We start from the raw sequence: 20,802 nt of genomic DNA on the forward strand, positions 1-20,802 counted from the left end.
ATAATAAATAACAAAATAAATAGAATGGTGATCTTGAAAGCAGAAGAAAAACTATCCACCAGTTTATTTCCTTATCACTATTTGCTCTCAACTATGTTTTTAATTCAGTGTGTCTTTTATCTTTAGTCTTTTTCTGACAGAGAAAGTAAATTTTTTTCACAGCTGATGTGGAAGAATTCATCTTTTCTTATTTGTAGCAGATTTCCAATTAATCCATGCTAACTTCAATCTAAGGGGAAATGAAGGTGAAATTTCACTGTTTAACTTTTTCTTCTTCAAAGACATAGGGATAACACACTTTGTGAAAACTTAATAACACAGGAATAAAAGTTGCCTCCCTTCATGACAAGCAATAAAGAAATTAAACATTATGAAGAGTGAGTTTGAAGGACAATCATAGATAACCATACAGTGATTCCTTCTGTGAAAGCTTCACTGGTTCGTTTGGTTTTTTCCCCCAAACAAATTCAAGTTTTCAGAAGACAAAGTTATGACAGAAAAAAAAAAAAAGGACAAAATAGCTCCTCATAAATCAGCAAATTAATTTTTATGAAAGGGACGTTCCAACAAAAACAATAGAGATAAGTTCTGCTAAGCAATAAAGTGACCGAACATTAGAGGCCCACTACAGATACTAACAAACTATAAATTCAAAAGTATCTCCAAAATTAAAAGCCGTTCCTGCACCATTTAAATAAGTTCTAAAATAAAAGTCATAAAAGAAATGCAGAAAATCAATACAATATTTCTTCTTAAAATAATGCTTCCAAGCTAGGAGAAAAACAAGATTTAGAAAATCCCCGTACCATTATTATCCTTTCAGGGAGAGCTATTTGCATGGCAGAGAGCTTTACACTTGCTTACAAGGAGATCCACACAGCCTCTCTCTCTTTTCTGATTTCCTGGCCAAGAACAACACACACCCTTCACCCAGAGGTTTCCACTGATCCAGCCAGGGATTTTCCCTGCTTTCCCCACCACAAATACCTGGTTTTAATCACAAGAAAGTCTAGCAAAACTTTGTTAATGAAATCAGTCTGGAAAGATGCCTTATGGCACTTCTCTTGAGTGCTCTCACGTGCATACATCAAGGAGCACCCAGGAGTCCATGCCTTCTCAACTGTGGTCAGTCAAGAGTCTCAGGAAATGTTTATCAGTGTCTCATGGCCTTTTGAATTGAGTAAGGTATTTCATGTTTATTTTATTAAATAGATAGTAATCAATCTGCAAAGTTAAGCATGGCAAGAAAGTTTCAAACAAAAATAATGAGTTTCCTAGCAGCTGTAGTGCCTTGGGATAAATTTCCATCAAAGCTAAATCTACACAGAAAATTGCTACTACTTATCTCTCTTCTTTACCAAAATGTTAGGTGACAGCATGAGCAGTAACAGGAGGAGGCTTACAGTTCATGAATGCCATGCATGGTTTAAAATAGGCACTGAAAAATTATTGCCAAATAAAAGCAAGGAAAGGAATTCTTGATGAACAGATTATTACCCAGAATAGCATCTAACTGGGAAACCTATTTATGTACACAATGCCAGTAATTTATTTGTTGTAAGAAGAAAACTGGAAGCATTTTTCCCATTCCCACCACTCCAATAGACGCTTCCTGTGCTTCTCAGTGATAATTACACAGCAGCTTATTTATTTCTTCCTCTAACTCCTTCTTGATAGATTTTCCCTGTGGTTCATGAAGAATTACAACTAATTTAGTTTTTTTTTTAATCCATACACCATATAGGGACCACTGTTTGGTTTTCTTGATGCAAATCTGTAAGGTGTCACTGGTTAATCATGAAATCTTCGCTAAATATACTACACAAATTTGAGATGACTACAGGTTGGCCCATCTCTCTCTGAGTGTTCCCACAGTGCTGGAGCCCAAATAGAACACGAATACCTTCTCCCAAAGCGAAATGCTCTTTAGCCACCATCTCAGAGACTGGTTTTATACAAAACGAGGAAGGAAGAACAATGCCTCCAAAATCAAATACTATTTCTCTTCAAAAAGACGATATATTTTCTCAGACATTTTCTATTAAAATACTGATCAGGCTCAGACTGATCAACATTTTGTAGAGTGTAGAGGAACACGTTTCAAAATGATGATAGTTGGACTCCACAGGCTAGAAAGTTAAAACGTAAGTGCAGCCAAAACCACACTATTTCATAAAGCAAACCTGCTCTCTGGTATTGCAGAACACAATTTCAAGTGACCTATCAGCTAAAAAGAGTACACATTGAGCATTAATGTGCTTGAACAACAACAACAGAAGAGTTGGGTTTCTTTTGAAGCAAGCAGATCCATTAGTGTGATTATGCTAATAAATATGTCAATTAGGTTTTAGGAAGAGTCTAATAGAGACTAATTTCTGCTCTCAGGAAAGACACACTGTCCCAGAGTAAAGAGCAAATTTTACAGCAGATGAACAATAAGTAGCCAAGCAACAGAATCATTTCACCATCATCTAAATGTATTTTCCTATCTCAGAAATGCAAGTGGTTTCAGAATCAAAGACAAGAATAAGAGAAAGTACAATGTTTTTATGCAGTCCACATGCTTCATCTTGGTTAGCCATTTCTTGGCCTGATCAAGCCAACTCTAATGGAAGTTCGGAGTCACAACAGATGACACAGAATGCACCAAATAATGTTGATATGCCTATGTATTTCAGCTGTTGCTACAGCCATTTAAGAAGACAAAGCTGACCTGCAGCAGCAACAGAAGGGAGTTGGGAAGAAATGCCAGTCCTGGTTGGTAGTAAGAGATTAGGACAAACACTCTGGAAATGGTTTCAGTAGCCCTCCAAAGCTTTGCTCTGCTCAGCAACACCAACTCAAGGACATCTAGAGAGGTTCTAAAACAGTAGTATCTCCATTCCCTGCTTCCCAATCACTTGTTCCTTATCCTTTCATATATCTCAGAAATCAGCTCAGCTATAAAGATAAGGCAAGCATAAAACACTGGTTCTTGGGCAAGCAGGTTTGACATACAAGTAATATCTTATATTAAGATTAAAGACATAAGTAGAAAGAGATGAGATGGGGGTTGGAATGTGCATGAAAGTGACCAGGTGCTATTTGCATTAGAAAACAGGAAGATCAAACAAACTCATGATATGTAGGAGCTCAGTGGTGGTTTTTTTGATCTTTAAGGAATTCTTCAGAGTTCATTAACATGTTTGAGAAGGATGCAAGTGGCAAACACCTCCCTGCAATAGTCCAAGAATACATCTTATCCAGTGGTAAAATGTGCTGGAACTCAAACCCTTCTTTCCATGTTACAGAATCATAGCAAGCTGTTCTGAATGCTCAGTGTCCCTAGGGTCACAACAGTTCACAGCCACCAGACCACTGCAGTCAGTCATAATTCATAAAGATAATGAGGGCATAACCACACATGCTAGTGGAAATTCAACATATTATTTCATCTAACTCTGCAGAAGCAAGCTGTAAAGAAGAGTCCAGTGTCCCTTTCCTACTTTTCAAGCATTTATACCTTTCAAAAGTACAGCCATTTCCGGGATACTACCAAGCAGAATTTTTATGCATCTTCTGCCACTGAGCTAAAATGCTGACTATATGAGAGATCTAACAAATGTTGTGGCTTATCATCCTTACTCTCTCTGCTTAACCAAACAAAAAGAAATCTAAAATTAAAAAGAAAAATCACAATTTATTCAAGTCTCAGTAATTGGATGGAAAAGAAGCATGTTTAGTTTTGAATGAGCTACAGTGAAACATTAAATACCTCAGTTGTTTCAGGAACTCAACATCAGAGCTGCTGTTGATGAGCTTGATGAACTCCTCATAAGAAGGAGCATATGTGTAGTCTTTCTTCTGATGCTCATTCATCTGTTCTCTGTACTCCAGCTGGCTGAGTAGCATTCGGTTAATATAATCTGGATCACTCAGCAGTTCCACCACTGGTTTCAGTACTGAAGAAGAAAAATATTTTAAAACGAAATCCTTATGCTGAAGAATAACTGCTGTCTTTCAAAAGAAAATTGTAGATAAAAGGCAAAAATTTTTATGCAAGCTGATAAAAATCCAAAAATACAAAATCGGTCTTCTGGAACACATAGTATAATTGAGATTCCATGTACCTTCCCGATAAAATTGTTTGTTCTATTGTGCAAATTGATGCACATTGACAAAGCTGAGCTCTATTTAGAAAATTCCAAGTGCTTTTGTTCTTTCTGCTGTGTGCTTTGAAGGCTATGACATTATAGCCACTATAAATGAAAATTTAAAAGTAAATGGAATCACATCATATACTTGAGACTTCAAAATTTCTGAATTTGACTTCAGTGACATAAAACATGCATAGTGTATTTATAATCACAGTAAAGTGTATCTGATAAAATAAAAATCAAAACAGAAATCCCTCAATTAAAAAAACCACACTAGATAAATCAAAGTCTAAAATAATGAACTAAACCTAATATCATGATTCAGTTATAAACACATCCTAAAGTCTATGGATTCTATGTATCTGAATATAAAAGGGCAGAATTATTCATATAAGCACTAAAAATAATGCCAAGGAAAACTGCAAAAGTGTTCCTCTATGAAAAAAAAAATAGAAAATGGGAAAGGACAAATTGTGTTTTATCCTGAAATGTGCTAAACAGCCTGGCATCAAGTCAGGAGAGTTAAGTAAGTACATGCTTGATTTTGAGAATTTAAAGTGTCTTACTGGTTATCACAGTAATTTAATTTCAGAACGTAAAAGCAGAGCATAAAGATATATATATAATGAAGTTTGTAATTGCTAATATTGTATAGGTGCAAATGGTTAATCATCTCTGATCTTAGATCTACCTTTTGTTGCAAGTATTTCTGCAAGGACTATGCGCAAGCTGACAGATTGGACATCCTTTGAGGGTAGGAGACAATACACCAGGACTTGAGAACATTTTTGCAGAAATCTTACTTCTTCATCAGAGCTCCTCAAGCATGAGTGCAGCAAAAAAGGTCTTGGTGGATCTTCCTGCCTAAATGGAAAAAAAAAAAAAAAAAAAAAAAGAGAAAGGAAGGAAAGAAGAGAGAGAACTTACAGATCACTTGTATCATGACCAGTCACTAACTGATAAAATGTTGCAACATGAAGCACTGAGTGGGTGCTGTGCACCACTGAACACACACAGCAACATGCTGCTGGGTGAGCAAGCCCATGATAGCACAGTGTGTTGTTTGCAGATTTCTCATAAACAGGTTTTCAGATGACAGTTCTGAAAGAAACAAGGAGCAAACCTTCTGTGCCCAATACTGTTTCACAGGTGTCAGTGTTTTTCTGGACTTCTCAGAACACGTTTGACAGAACGCTGCACCTTTTCTTTATATAGAAATAGCTGTAGAAGCAGAGACAAGGTACCCTAGCAGTTATTTCATGGCCACATGCCTGATGTGCTCCAGTCCATTTTAACAGCAAGGTGACCAAGCCAGTGGTTACAGCGAGACAGACACAGTGTCACCTGAGAGATGCCCTGGTAATTTACAAAGGCAGCCAGAACTGGTCTTCAGTAGAAGGCTCTAAGTTGCTACAAGGGCTTGGATCTGTCACATCTCATACCAGTGCCTCCTCCCATTTTTCATAACATCTGCTTTCTTCCCAGATCTGGAGGCTGCTGTCCTGGTTAGTCAACTGACTCTTACTCACAGAGCTGCTCCAAGCCCATCGCCTCTGTATGTGAAAAAAGTGACCAAGAACTGTATACAGTACAACCAAAAGTTTTCAGCTAGACACCGCTGTATGGCCACTAGTGACAGGCAGCATTGTATAACAACTGATTTTTGCCTGTCAGTCTGGGAGGATGAAAATATGTTGGAATAGTAACAACAATTGGAATTTTGTTCTAATAATACAAGTAATTTGCCTTAAGGTGATGAAAATAAGTTTTATAACTAATTTGCAGTACAACATGAATGTAAAGACATTTGGTTTTGATTTGACTGAAGTCTCTTATTCAATTACAAATCAAATGTTTTGTTTGCAAAGGTGGATCATGGAGGGGGTTTCAATTGTTATAAGTAAGACAAATTTCGAATCAAGTCCCTTGGAACAGCTTGGATGTAAATACTCTGTTCGGAGGAGCAGTGGTTTATGAAGATGATCTCCATTATCAACCAGCCCACGTGGTACAGCTGACTGAGCTCAGAAAGATGTTTACCTTGTTCTGGTAGGATCTTTTCTCTGTGGCAGCTAAATATGTAGTCATTTTCCTCAGTGCATTTCCATTTCTCTTGCATATTCCATACATATCCTAAAGCCTCCTCTACACCACATCAAACATTCCCCATCATGTTCTCCCCTAAAGGCATTCATTGTTTATCCAAAACCAGACATGCCTCAGGCAGATCACTGACAAAGTCTGGGTCATTTACCTACAGCCACTTCTTATTGTGGAAATAAAGTCTTTGTTTTCCAGACAGGTTGTCACACCCAAAGTCAGCCACCTAGAAACACAGCCAGAAGCATCCGCAAAATGCTGGCAAACAGGAGACTTACAGGAAACATAGAATAGTTAAGGTTTAAAAAGACCTTTTAGATTGACAAGTCCAGCCATTAACCCAGGACCATCAAGTCCACCACTAAAGCATGTCCTTAAGTGCCACATCTACATGGATTTTTAACACTTTCAGGGACAGTGATTCCACCACTTCCCTGGGCAGCCTGTTCCAATGCTTGAGCATTCTTTCAGTGAAAAAGGTTTTCCTAACAATCTAAACCTTCCCTGGAACAACTTGAGGCCATTTCCTCTTGTCCTGTCACTTGTTACCTGGGAGAAGAGAACAATCCCCATCTGGCTACAACCTCCTTTCAGGTAGCTGTAGAGAGCGATAAGGTCTCCCCTGAGACTCCTCTTCCCCAGGCTAAACAACCACAGCTTCCTCAGCCATTCCTCATAAGACTTGTCCTTCCCCAGCTCCATTGCCCTTCTCTGGACACACTCCAGCACCTCAACATCTTTCTTGCAGTGAGGGGCCTAAAACTAAACACACAGGATTCCAGGTGCAGCCTCACCAGTGCCGAGGACAGGGACTATCACTTCAGCTGGTACCTGTGTATTAGCAGCAATACAGAGTTAGAAGTAAAAGCACGTGCAAAGCATGAAACAGAGCCATAATGCACATAAAATTTCACTGAACTGAGGTTAGTCTTCTTTGTCTTCAGTATCTCTCTGCAAGTCTCCTGAGGAATGCCAGTCTGTTTGGGACTGCAAACACACTGACGCATTAACTGCATTTATAATATCACCCATGCAAGATAAGTCTGTCTCCCTGTTGTACAGATTTATTCTCAGTCAAGAGCCAACACATACAGCTTCTCCCAGTCAGACCTATGCCAGGACTTTTCTGACACACAGTCAACAGAACACAAATGGAAAACAGAACAGAATAAACAAGTACATAGACAAATATTTGATTCTTGCCCTTCTAACTGGCTAATGTGTTCTTGCCTACAGGAATGCAAGGGAGGGACAGAGTTGCATAGTCTTCAGTTGACAGGCCATTTAAGAAAATTTCAATTTTTTTTCCTGGAGTTATCTCCATTACCTAAGAAGACAGGAATCTCTAGAAGAGGGGTTCTTTCAATGGTTTTCCTAGACAAACTGTATCTAAATGTGATCTAAAAAGCAAGAGGGAAGATTTTTATGAAAAAATAGAAAAACAAAATCTTCAGGCAATTAAACTCTGAACAAGCCTTGCATATCAGTGCTAAATGGTTGTGTCAACAAATCCTGAAGTTTTCACTGCTTCTGGGCAAGAGAAATAAAAGGAAGACTGAAAGTAGGAGAGGAAGGACAAAGGGAGGCTTAACAGCTACAGCACAAATCAATATGCCAGTGATAAAACACAAGACGACATACAGCTTATATCCGCCTTTGCATGTATACAGGAAGCATTACACTTCTATCTGTCTCAATATTACCATTGATCAGCTTGAAGGGAAATACTGTGTGTCAACAAAAGGTCTGCCCAGTAAACAGCAACTCTTTTAATTCTGGTTTCCCCTTTAGTGATACACATAAAAAAGGGAGAAATGAGCAATCACAGAACTATTAACATCACTGCTCAGTTACCAGACCATGTCTGTTTACTATCTTGGAGCAGGAACTAAGATGTCCTGATCAGGCACAGTATTAAGGCTTGATATAAAACCCAGATCTTCAACTCTGTGGGAATGTGGCATTGTTCATTTTGCAGAGACCAACAGGAAAAGTAGAAACTTAAGTGCAGCCCGCATGCACGTACCCAAAGCAGACTTTCTCCAGTGTCAATAAAGATATTAAGCACCCTTAAATAATCTAAATAGTAACATAGACATTATTTCTCTTCCTATCTAATTCTGAGTATGTGTTATTAGGATTGTGTGGTTGGATTTTCCAAACAAAAGGTCACTTAGTAATCATAGAAAACTCTGAATCAAAATTGTGTGCAGATATTTTTAGAGAAAGCTTTGAAAGCCCAGCCAATTATCCATAAATTCTGAGCACAACCATGTGCAGTGAACTAATATAAATGTGGCACTCCAGCAAACAGTTCCAAAACAGGCATGATACAAGCTTTGTAAACCAGGCTCATCTAATCTGCTTTAGGCGATACACAAATAATGGCAAGTGGCAACTTAATTCATTTGTGTCTTCTTGAACAATCAAGACTGAAGTAATGGTGACATTTATTGGTCTATCAAGACACAGGTGACTTCAGTGATTTAAAACAGTAGACAGAATTCTACACAGTATGCTTACAGGTCATATCCATCTTCACTCCCCCATGAGCTACAAAGCCAGCCTTAAGTTTCCTTTCTGTAATTTTCATTTTATGAAAAGCCTGCTCTGAATTTTTAAGACTATCCAATACTTTTTCATAGTGTCAGAAAGTAAAGGGATTTCCTTCAGCTGCCCCTCAAAGCACTGGAAGGTAGAGCAGCAGAATATGAATATAGAACCATAGATAGGGCCTGCCAAAGTGAATTCCTTTGTACTAGGTCTGTTGTAAGCTGTACTTTTCTTTGGGAACAAAATGACACCTACTGGAACTATTCCTGCTCTGAGACTGCTTTATGCAATTACTGACTGTGTATCCCACTGAATGTCATCAATATTAGAACTTTACTCCTTACTGCTGCAAACCTGCAAGTTCATCCAGCATTTTATAAAGGAAAGAAGAACAGCAGATTTGCTGTGGTATTGCTGAAGACAAGCAGTTAAAAACACTACAAGTGTTATAGAAATATCATAATTTCCATACCATAACTAAACAACTCTGCGCTAATATCAGCACCTCCTTAACAACAATCCTTCATTTCTCAGGAATGCAGAACCCACAGCTGTTCCATAATACTGAACTATCATCTGAGCTTCCAGGTTTCCTAATACACTGACCTCATGGAAATGTCTTTTTTTTTTTTTTTCCCTAGGATCTACTCTCAATATCCACATTTTTGACCAGGACCATCTGGTAACTCTCTCTACTGTAAAGACTCACTGCAGTCAGGAGTATTAAAAGACTCCTGGTATTTGTGGTTGGGCATATGCTCCTGATGCAAGGCATCTTTGAAGAACATGATATGTCAGTCTGCTTTGAAATTAGGAAGAAAGCAACTAAATAAATTATGCACACACCCCTCTTCCCCTGAACAAAAAAAAAAAAAAAATACACACCAAAAAACTCCAAAGCATCTTAAAAAGCATTAACAACTCCTCTACAGGAAATTACTTCAGGGTTCTTTTTTCCATTAAATAAATAGATAGATAGATCACAAAGTGTTCCCTTCAGTCTTGTGATTTCTTTATTTAGTCTTTCAAGAGAGAGTCTTGCAGAGATACATTTAAGTCTTAATCAGTACAATTGTGAGTTGAAGTGCACATGCAACTCGCTCTAAATGACTGGCATCAGTATATTCAACATTCACCACCACGCACTTCCATTAAACTGATTCTGAGAACTACCAGAACTACAGGCAGGCTGCATCTCTTCACTTGTATCACCCTCAGAGCTCTAAACTTCTTGACAGTGCAGCAAAGCAAAAATTGCTTGATCTATTTGAGCTTTCTAAGAAAGGAAAAAAATAAATTTAGACCTTTACAAGCCAGAATAACAAAATACACCTGAAAAAAAAGTACCTACTTAAAAAAAAAAAAAAAAAAAAGAAACCAAAAAAACCCAAACCCACAACTCTGAAAACAAACCACATCAAACCCAGAAAGCACAACAAGGACAAAGCCAAACCCAAAATTTCTACAGCTGCCATTTTATCATGATACATCAGCAAGCTTTATGAATCACTTCAACTAATGCTTATTGTGAATAAAATTATTTATGCATGCCACAGCTACCTCTTTCAGGAAAAAGCATTTGATACGTCACACTAATAACAGATGCAAAGAGTGTACAAATGGCTTACAAGTTTTGGAATGACCACATCAGCACCAGGACATCCTAATGCTTCTTGTGGTGTCTAGGTTATATTCAACCATTAACAGAAACCCCAGACTTCCAACACTGAAGCTTGAGAGCAGTGGTGAGCCTTAGACCTGGTGCTACTCATGAGTTGACTTGAATAATCTGCTCTTGGTTTTTTGTTACTATTTTCTTCTCAGCACCTTCGTACAGCTGCTCCCATTGCAAAAAATACCTACAGTTTCATACTAATCCCCTTGATACATCTTTCCAGAGGCTGATTGTGAGAAGCAGTTCTGGATATTCCTGGTTTGTGGGTGGCAAATGGAATTATAAAAGAAAAACAAGACTTGTGGGACGAGTTTAGTTGCTATCCAGATAAATTGGATGTATCTACAGGATCAACCAAATTAAATCTAAGTGCTTAAACTCCCTTTGCATCAGTCTGCTCTTGATCAGTTTGTGGTGGCAGCACCTTTGAATTTAACTATCTTATCACAACACATACTGAAATCACAAAAAGTTATATATCCTATACATGGGAAGGTATTCACATGGGCTAAGAAAATTATGAACTGAGTTCATAATTCTATGTATTACCTTGTCAGTAATACATAGAAAACAAAAGGAATATTATCAAAACATGAATGATACAAACTTTAATCCTCAAACTGCTTATCATATTGATCACTCAAACAGCAATTTCCCCACAGCACTCTCCCCACTCACACTTTTCAAGAGTTTTGAGCTCTTAACTATGGGTTCTGAATCAGCCCTAGGAGCAGCCCCCAGGCACTAACATTGCTAAGTCTGGGCACACATATACATAAAAACACTTCAGAGTATCTCCCATCAGAGGTTGTGTAGCAGTCAACATGCCAGAAGCAGCCCGCAATACCATGTATTCGTATTTCTAGAAATCAATTCTTCCTCTGTCTTTGGGATCAAAGGTGCCCCAACTGTAGGTTAAAGACAGTTTACAAACAAAAAATACAGGAAAAAAAATAGTAGTAATAGTAGTAGTAACAACGACTAAGAATAATAAATCAACATCCCTGTGACCTCTTCTTTGAGGTTTGTTCAAAAAGCACTGTTTGTCAGGGGGTTCAAGAAGAGGCAAGGATTACTACCTTCACAACCCACTTGCCTACTGTACTGGTTTTGGCTGGGGTAATTTTCTTCACAGTGGCTAGTATGGGGCTACATTTTAGATTTGTGCTGAAAACCATGATGATAAAATACAGATGGTTTTGTTATTGCTAAGCAGTGCTTTGGACAGCATCAAGGCCCTTTTCTGCTTCTTGAATCACCCTGATGCTGGGGGAGCACAAAAAGTTGAGAGGAGACACAGCCAGGACAGCTGACCTCAATTGACCAAAGGGATATTCCATACCATATGACATCATGCTCAGTATATAAAGGTGGGGAAAGAAGAAGGAAGAGGGGGACATTTGAAGTGATGATGTTTGTCTTTCCAAGTCACCATTACACGTGATGAAGCCCTGCTCTCCTGGAGATGGCAGAACACCTGCCTGTCCATGGGAAGCGGTATATGAATTCCTTGTTTTGCTCTGGTTGCATGTGTGGCTTTTCCTTTACCTATTAAACTGTCTTTATCTCAACCCATGCGTTTTCTCACTTTTACTTCTCCCATTCTCTCCCAAGGCCACTGGTGGGTGAGTGAGCAGTTTGCATGAGGCTTAGTTGCTGCCTGGGGTTAAACCACGACACCTACTTATTTCATGTAGGAAAATCTTATTTTGCCTATGCTGCACCCAGTACAGGATTTTATTTATCAAATATTAATTGTTCTGTAATAATACCTGAGGCAGTTGTTCTTAGCCCACAATAAGCGTACGGGAACTGCCTCTTCCTTTCATGTGGACAGCTTCACAGAAAGACTCTTACTTTGTGTTTGTACCTTGCTAAGTCCTTCTGACACAATTTCATCTAGAAGAATAGCTATCTCTTGTTTTCAACAAACATGCTACCAGAGAAAGATGACATTCTTGGCATCGCTCAGCAGCACAAATTTCATCTGTAGTGTGTGAGCACAATGTCACCTTTCTGCTGACTTTGCCATAGTACGTACAAAGCATTTAAACCCTCTCTCCATCTGCCAAGAAACAGTGAGCCCTGTGCAACTTCCATACAGCTCCCTGGACTAAGCTTGGATGAGGAGCATGAGGATATTCTAGTGCTTCACAACTTGTATCATGCAGCATCATGCTGCTGATCTATCAGGCACATTAAAACCAGATCTACCTCCCCGTGAATTCACAGCCTTCCTGTGAAAAACAGTCAATGGATCCAGTTCCAACCCCTACAAATTCTGCAGTGGGGTTGGTTTGGGGTTTTTTTGTTTGTTTAACCCACTGTCACATTAATGCTTGACAGGATTTTTTTCACTACCATGTTAATGCATCCTGCCTTATTCAGCACTGACTAAGGTACCTTTACCACTCCCATGTGAAAAAGTTAAGTGGAAAATAACCAAGAGAATTCATTTTAGCTCTATATAGTGACAATAACAATCAAACAAAGACCAGATGAAGTGGTCATAACTCTCAGTAGACAAGAAATCTAATCAATAATCAGCATTAATAATATTTAATAATTCTGCAATTCTAGATTCTACATCCCCAGCTTCAAACAGAAAAACATGCAGATTTAAAATAAAAAAAATTTAAAATCAACATCCTCATTCTTTAACTGTTCAAATCAAACTCTTCCCAAAAGCAAGTGCTTGACTGTGATAAAGGACAAGTGCAAGCGTAATACTTAAAAATCAAGGAGCACACTTAGGAGCTTTACCTGACCAAGAGATCTCTACCACATTCCAGAGCTAAAAGAAAGCAGTACCTGGAATTCAATGCAAGATTACTGCAAAGTAAATACACCTTTATTTCTTCTTTTCTTGAACACAACCACCCTTTAGTTTCTTTTCCATCTTTATTTTTTCTACACATTAGCTGACTGAGAGTTGAGGTCTACTACAAATATGTTAACCCTATCTTCTGCTCCAGAACAGAAAGAAGTGTCAATGCTAACAGACAGATTGGTCACTAACAGATTACCGTAGATCTTTTTTCTCTGAAGAGATGTCAAAAAAAATGTGAATTTAATTGTAGGCAAAACTACTGCACAGAATAAATTACAGTCTAAATCTGAATGATCAAAGTATATTTCAATTTGGATAACTAAAATGATGTAAGCACAGACATAAGCCCGAATTCCATGCACAATTAGACAAATTGTGCATTCAGATGTGGGAACTGCATAGGCTAAGAGTTCCCATTTGCAATTACAGTTTGGGTGCAACTCTAGTACTCAGTGGAGAGCTGACTTTTTCAAGTGGACAACGTAGAGGAAATTCATGAAATTAGCAAGATAACCTACACAAAGAAAGAAAATACAGTCAACTATTTTTCCAGTAGAAAAAATCTTGCTACTGCAGGACAGGCCACTTAGAAAAATCACAAGACATTGCTTCCTGGGGCTAGAAGAAATGGAAAGCTGAATGGAATTAACCTTGGTGCTATTTTGGGAAAGGTGCAAATAACAATCTTCTTGTCTGTTGACTGCTTTGACAGCACCCCTTCTTTCCCTTGCAGGTTGACACTACTTTGCAGGAACTGCTCACACAGCCCACCTCCTACTGTGAGCAAAGGATTCAAGGATGAAACAGAAACAGCAGTGAAGCCAAATTCTGAGAAAAAGGAGCACAAGTCTTTCCTTGTACAGGTCTCACAGATATCCTGAAGCCTGCTTGATCTCTAAAACTGGTAATAAGCTTGGACTATTTTCTTTATCAGTTCTCTACAAAAGCGTTACACTCTTCATTACTTTGATATAGCACATCTGAAAGCAAAGACAAAAGCAGAAAATTCCAGTGAAATGCAGAGTTTTGGTTTTACCTGGCATTGGCTCCTTTAAGGTCACAGAAGTGCGAGAGTAAAGCTTTCACTACATCATTGCAGACAACTTTAACTACATCAATATGACTCAGCCTCTGTCGCAGCTGCTTGGCAATCTCCCAAAAGTCTTCAGATAGCAGCTGGTACAGCTGCCCTTCATCTCTGCTGAGTTGCCCATACCAGGACAGGATGTAATCTCTATAGCTGTAGTCGAACACTGAAAGGAGAAACAAAACAATTAATAGCAAAATTGCAAAATTAGAAGGCACACCCAGATAGGAAAAATATAATCCTCCACCTTTCTCCTCAAAAACTGGATGGGTAATAGGCTTCATATCTAATTTTGGGTTTTAAGTTCTTGCCAAAGAAAGTAAGGTTGGTGAGGTTACAAAGCAATCTGCACCTAACAGGTTACTGGAGGTCACTTTGCAAAGCAAAGCCTGTAAGTGGATTTGCTCAGACAGTCAGGTTACCAGCTACACACAAACCTCAGACTAATACCTGTCTCTCAACCGTGGCTTTATATGTGGTTTTATGAACTATCATATAATCTGACTGTGGCTAAGATGTTGCAGACTGAAACTAGCCTTCAACAGTCTCCAAGGTTGCAGTTAAAAGGGCAGGTGGTAAAATTCTTGGATTTCAAAAGACATAAAACAACCCCAGAAAAGTACATTATAGGATCAGAAAAGCTAAAAGAGAACAAGTAGATTAGTGAGACTACATGAACTTCAAAACTGATGAAGCATTCCAAATCATATCTATAGGCAACCACCAAGATTACTGTAATTTCAAGTCCCATGGCAACACCATCTTCTACCATTATGACTTTTCTTTCAGATAACATTTGTGTGTCTATTTATCAGTTTTTACTGATATTTCACATTAGCAGATGTCCCTGGAGGTACGAGAGGAAGCAGGACGTGTTCAGAGAGCACGCAGAACTGTGTTTAGCAGTTACAACAAGATAAGGAAAAAGCTGGGGTTGCAAGAGTCAATTTGCATCTGCCAGAGGGATAATAAAAAAGGGGGAATAAAGTTGTATGCCTGATAATCTGAACAGCTTCTTTACCAGATATCCTGATGTCTTCATGACTTTTTATATCAAAAGTACACCTCATCTGTCAATGTAAGCCTGCAGTACAAAGTAATCATATGACTCCACTATTTCTTACTTTCCACTTTGATAGAAGTTGTTTGTTTGGCAGTTTACTGAACTATTAAAATTTCCCTGGCACTGTGAAAGTGAACTATTAGCATACTAATAGGACAACAACTTAAACTGAATACTTTTGCCTGCATTTTCAGGCAAAACTAGCAAACCTCATCCAATATCACCTTGTTAAACACATTTCAAAAGAAATGGCTAAAATTGATAACAGTTTCCAGCCAAATGCTTCATAAATCAGCTTCCTCACGTTTATAAAGCAGCCAAGTCACTTCAATGAGTATGTTGAAATATATAGTTAAAAGCCTTTTGCTAAGTCATTTCAAGGCTTTTTAATTAATAATTCAGAAAAAAAACCCCCACAGTTCAATAAACAAATAAATAAAACGTTTGAAGTATTTATTCTTTTTCCTGATCTAGAAGAGAAAAAAATATGCAGAGCCATATTGCAGGATGGGAACTTTCAATATTGAAGCATATCCCATTGCATTACTTTTCTAAAATAGAAGAAATCATATTTCATTGAAAACTCTCACCTGCAAATACTACAAAGTGATAAAAACAGTTATAAAAAGTAGTGGTCTCCTGATAAGCAAGGTGAGGAATAATCCATTGATACACCGAAGAGCAACTGGGAACAGCATTTTAAAAACTGAAGTTGTTTTATTTATCTCAAGTCTCCCATTGCAATACCCATTTTAGGTATCTAGTTTTCCACAGTGATCCCCATGTCCTTCTGCAGACATCTTTTTCTTATAGCTTAGTTACTCTCTTCTGTTGCAAGATCCTAAATGCCGTAGAAAGTTGACCACAGCACAAATTCTTCCTTTTCACCTACTCTGTAAGAGACCAGTAATTTCTCAAGCGCATTCAAAACACACTGCATTGTGGGATTTGTTATCATCATCACTGGCAATTAATGACTTTTTCAGATTTTCTTACAGACACCCTCTCTACCTTTTGCAAAGCTGCAGATTTCTCCAGCATCTTTTACCTAAGAAGACAAGCCATGCATGGAGAAGTGGCTCCTACAGATGTCTACTCAACAGAACTCTACAAAGCAAGAGTACAAGATACAAGAGCAAAACTTATATCCTGATCCCTTAGACTATATTATCTTTCAGAACGCTACGTATTCCCAATAACTCTTAATTTATAACTCTGTTTCTAAGCAATTCCTCCCCAAAATGAACTCAGTTTCTAGTACAGTACATAATACGCATTTTTTGATTCATTTGAGCCACTCATGACTTCTGTCACATTCAATGGTACATCTCTGTACTCTAGGAAAGTACAACATTCAAACTAATTAGAACTCTTATATCAGAGTACAACTCCTGCAACTTTACTACACCCCTAACTGGAACACCCGAAGCAAGATCTATTATGGTGGGAAGACTCCTGCTCAAACAAAGCAAGGCGACACCATTTTAAACCTTATTTTCCTGCACCTACCTTTTATAACCCTCTTCCTTTACATGCTTTCTATAGTTTCCTTGTCACTTCTGAGCCTTCCTGCATCACAACAGTGATGTTCTCTACAAAACTCAGGGGTCTTTAGAGCCCAGAATATATGTTCAAATAAGTGGTGAGACAACTTTAGGACTTTGTTTAAATAAATAATATTTAAAAAGGACACCAGCCACAGACGCTAACGGCAGCCTGTTTAAGACTGAGTAAGACACTGCCTCATCCATATGTATCATCCTGGCCATGGTGCACAGTTGCTGCTTTAGTTTCACGCCCATTGATGCAGCTGGTGCCTTTTTCAGCACTCTAAAAAATACAGAAAACAAATGTAGGCATTTTATAGAGAGCAGCTTGCTTCCTTCAGAGGAGAAATCTGCTCATGCATCTATTATCATTATTTTTATACAGCACATTCTCTAAAACATAGAAAACAACTGGTCAGAAGACAAGGAAGGAATGAAAAAGAGAAGCAGAACACATTCAGGACAATACCTTACTATGACTAACTCATCCACTACAAACATAAAACAAATTTCTTCTGATAACCATTAAATGCAGTGACCACCACGAGTCTGGTGCAAAACTGTAGAAACTTCTACTGGGTCTTCTAAACTAGTTCCTGAGTTGTTATGATGTGATTAAAAGTCATTCCCATGTGAATTTGAAGTTGAGCCTCTTCAATCAGTCTTTTAAATACTGTGAACTAAAAGTGTTGGGAGCAGAGAGCCAGAAGCTTGTGTGGAGGTTTAGTGAGCACTCCCATCTAGATCCTTCCTTCATTCCTACTCTCACACAGGTCCTACAGTAACTGCTATCCCTTCTACCATATTCATTCATTCAGAGGTTCAGTGGCACCACAAGAGTTACCTGGTCAGACTAGCTTCAAATCTGCAAAACTTCACACTAGATGGTTTTTCTGCTGCTAAGATTCATTACCCAACTTTATTAAAAATAACATAAAAATCTGAAGAACAAGGATTAAATACCTACTCTTTTTCTCAAAGCAATATTAAAAAACAGAGCATAAATATTCTCCCTACTCAAGTGCAATCACAGACTTCCAAGTTTCAACAAGAAGTAAATATCCTTTCCTGAAAACACTGGAAAGGCCAGAAAAATTAGATCCAAAACTCTCCTGTGACTGTGCGAACAACAGAAGAGAAGGTATAGCTACAAAACTGGATTCTAGAGTAGCAAGCATTGCAATCTGTAAAAGTAAAATGCAAGGTAAATATGGGACACTGCCCCAGTCACTAGCAACAGTAATTTAAAGATTTCAGTTCTCTTGTTAAAGTTTGTGTTTGGAAAACCACTAGTATTTCTTGGTTTACTTGTATTTTATGACATTGTTCAAACCCTATGAAAATGCCGCGTTAACAGTCTAAATGTTATGATTGTGTACAGGTAGATGGGCCCTGTGCAAAAGCAATCATATCCTGACAGTCCATTCCACATTCTTTATTTTTATTACAATTTCCTTGACATTTGTGTCTTTAATAATTTTTACGAATGTGAAGGGTAAAAAAAATGAAATTTTCCAAATAGATAAAAAATAGAGAAAAGTGTTAAAAAGATCTAGGAAATGTATAAAATTAAAAAAATCAGACAAGCTCATGTCCAAATAGTTTTCCACACGCACCCTTTGTGAAGAGTTCTTAGCTTTCAGTGTTTGAATCCCAGTGCAGAGAGAATAAATTCAAATTGTCTCGCTGATATTTTGGACCCAAAAAAATAATTTTTTGAAAGCTGTGAGGAAAAAAAGCCCAGATTTTCACATAAAGAGTGGCAGAAGCTACTTCAAATTATCTAAATGCCAACGTGTGGATCTTAAGTTGGGAAATGAGATAGTCTAGGATAAATCTTCTTCTGTAAAGGGAAGTACTGTCTTACATCCCTAAGAGAGTACTTCTAAGGGGTCAACACAGACAGGCAAGATCTGATCCTTAGGAACAATCTAATTAAATTCCCAAAATATTTCCAATGAGGTCACCTCAAGACAGGGTTGAAAGACAATAACCCACTATGAAAGGAGAGATGGCTCTCTGGTATGAAATATTTTAAGAGCTAAGAAACACAGGGGAATTTTCACAGCAGAACAATTTCACCAGTGGAGTTCTGTTGGGATCTGTGCTTTGGCCTGTCCTGTTTTACTTACACATAAATGACCCAGTAAAGCAGCTACGTGATATGAAGACCAATTTTCTCGGTACGACTACAACAGTAGAGACAAAGACTGACTGTGAAGAATAACAAAGACCACAAGACATGGAGCAATAAAAATGGAGGGTGAAGTTCAGTTCCCAGGAGACCCACTACACTCAAGACAGACAAATCTACTGACAGCTACAGCCTTAGCCCAAACAGTATGCTGTGCAACAGCAGCACAAGTCTCACTGAGCACAGTCTCTCTTAGGAGACATTATTACCACACTACCACACGATATGGGCTGAAAACAGGAAGTATCCAGACAAGCAACAGGTAGCGTTAAACGGCTAAAAGTATTTGTAGACATGGGTTATCTTTTATTTTTGTACGATAAATGAAGGGCAAACAAGAATCAAATAAATCTATCAAGAGAAAGCATGAAAAATTTCGGACAACCATATTTCAGTGTCAGTCACTCAAGTATCACCAGCTGAAAAAGGCATTCAGGGCTGACAACTAAAAGGCCTTTTCATTTTGCCATATTCAACAAGGAAAATCTCTTCATAACATTACACTTGTTCTGATTTTGAGCACTTAGATTTCATAAAACACACCACACAGTAGCAGGGCTAATTCACAGCTTTCCCTCACCTAGTATAGTTAGTAACTAACAGTGAACCCCAGGCAAACTTAATTACACAATGGCAGAAAACAGAGGAAGAAGTCAGAATTAACCAAAGGGCTGTCTCTCTTCATACCCAGCAACAGCAAACAGATGATGCTGGCTCTTCCAAAAATGTTATCCATGCATCTCTAATGTGCATACCTAAAGAGAAGTAAAACCTGAATCAAAAGAAAAAAAAAGAGCAAAACCTCATTGACTGCGGTAATCTGACAACACCTACTCTAAACCTGAAGTGGCAGTAGGAGTCTGAACTGTTCCCCAAGATTAAAACCTCATGAGAACTCAAAGTCTCCTGGTTAAACGAATGAGGCATTTTGAAGCATTCTGTTGAACAGCACGTTACCTCAAGACAGCAAAAGTTATCCAAAATTCCTAGGATTTATAAATACTTTAATCCTGATCTGTGCAAGACTGAAAACAGAAGAGCAGATGGTATTTTTTACATCAGTGGTAATAAAGTTTTACTTAACCATGAACTTGTTTAAAAAACAAACAAACAAACAAAAACATTCACATCGAGACAACTGCAAATTTCAAAACTGTCACAGGGTAAGAAGTCCTGTCTATTATCAAACAGACAGATCATTTACTCTAATAAAAAATTAAAGTATTGCTTTTGGGATTCATTCAGTATCTCAAACTTAAGTTGACTCAGTCACCTTCCAAACCCAAAATGCTTAAGTCTTTGTATGGCAGAGCAAAAAGGACAGTCTCATCTTTGTCAAACTGCATAACAGAGAAGTTGGCTTCATCACTTAGGCCTGGAAGAAATACAACGAAATCTGACAAGTTTGCTCTCCAAAATTCAGAGTGGGACTGGAGGGTAAAAGCTAGTTTGAAAAAAAAAATAGCAGAAAGGCAAGTGAGCTGTCACAACAGAAGGTACTCAACTCCAAAAAGTGAATCATTTACATATTAGTAACTTTCAGCCTTACTGAGTAGGGATGGCCTCACACAACCAACTGAATGATCTGTGGGATAGACACCTTAGATGAAGACAGTT

General features: G+C 38.1%; 1 protein-coding gene across 1 annotated transcript in view; it reads right to left on the bottom strand.

The window, feature by feature from the left end:
• The window catches only part of SNX25 (sorting nexin 25), a 72,494-nt gene that overhangs the window by 38,393 nt on the left and 13,299 nt on the right, over positions 1-20,802 (bottom strand). Inside the window, exons 3-5 of the mRNA XM_032686535.1 lie at positions 14,331-14,547; positions 4,828-5,000; positions 3,755-3,941 (exon numbers count right to left, since the gene is read on the bottom strand). Coding sequence (XP_032542426.1) covers positions 3,755-3,941; positions 4,828-5,000; positions 14,331-14,547 — 577 coding nt within the window. The remainder of the gene's footprint in view (positions 1-3,754; positions 3,942-4,827; positions 5,001-14,330; positions 14,548-20,802) is intronic.

Source organism: Chiroxiphia lanceolata, chromosome 4 (genome assembly GCF_009829145.1).
Source record: "Chiroxiphia lanceolata isolate bChiLan1 chromosome 4, bChiLan1.pri, whole genome shotgun sequence".
Lineage (NCBI taxonomy): Eukaryota > Metazoa > Chordata > Aves > Passeriformes > Pipridae > Chiroxiphia > Chiroxiphia lanceolata.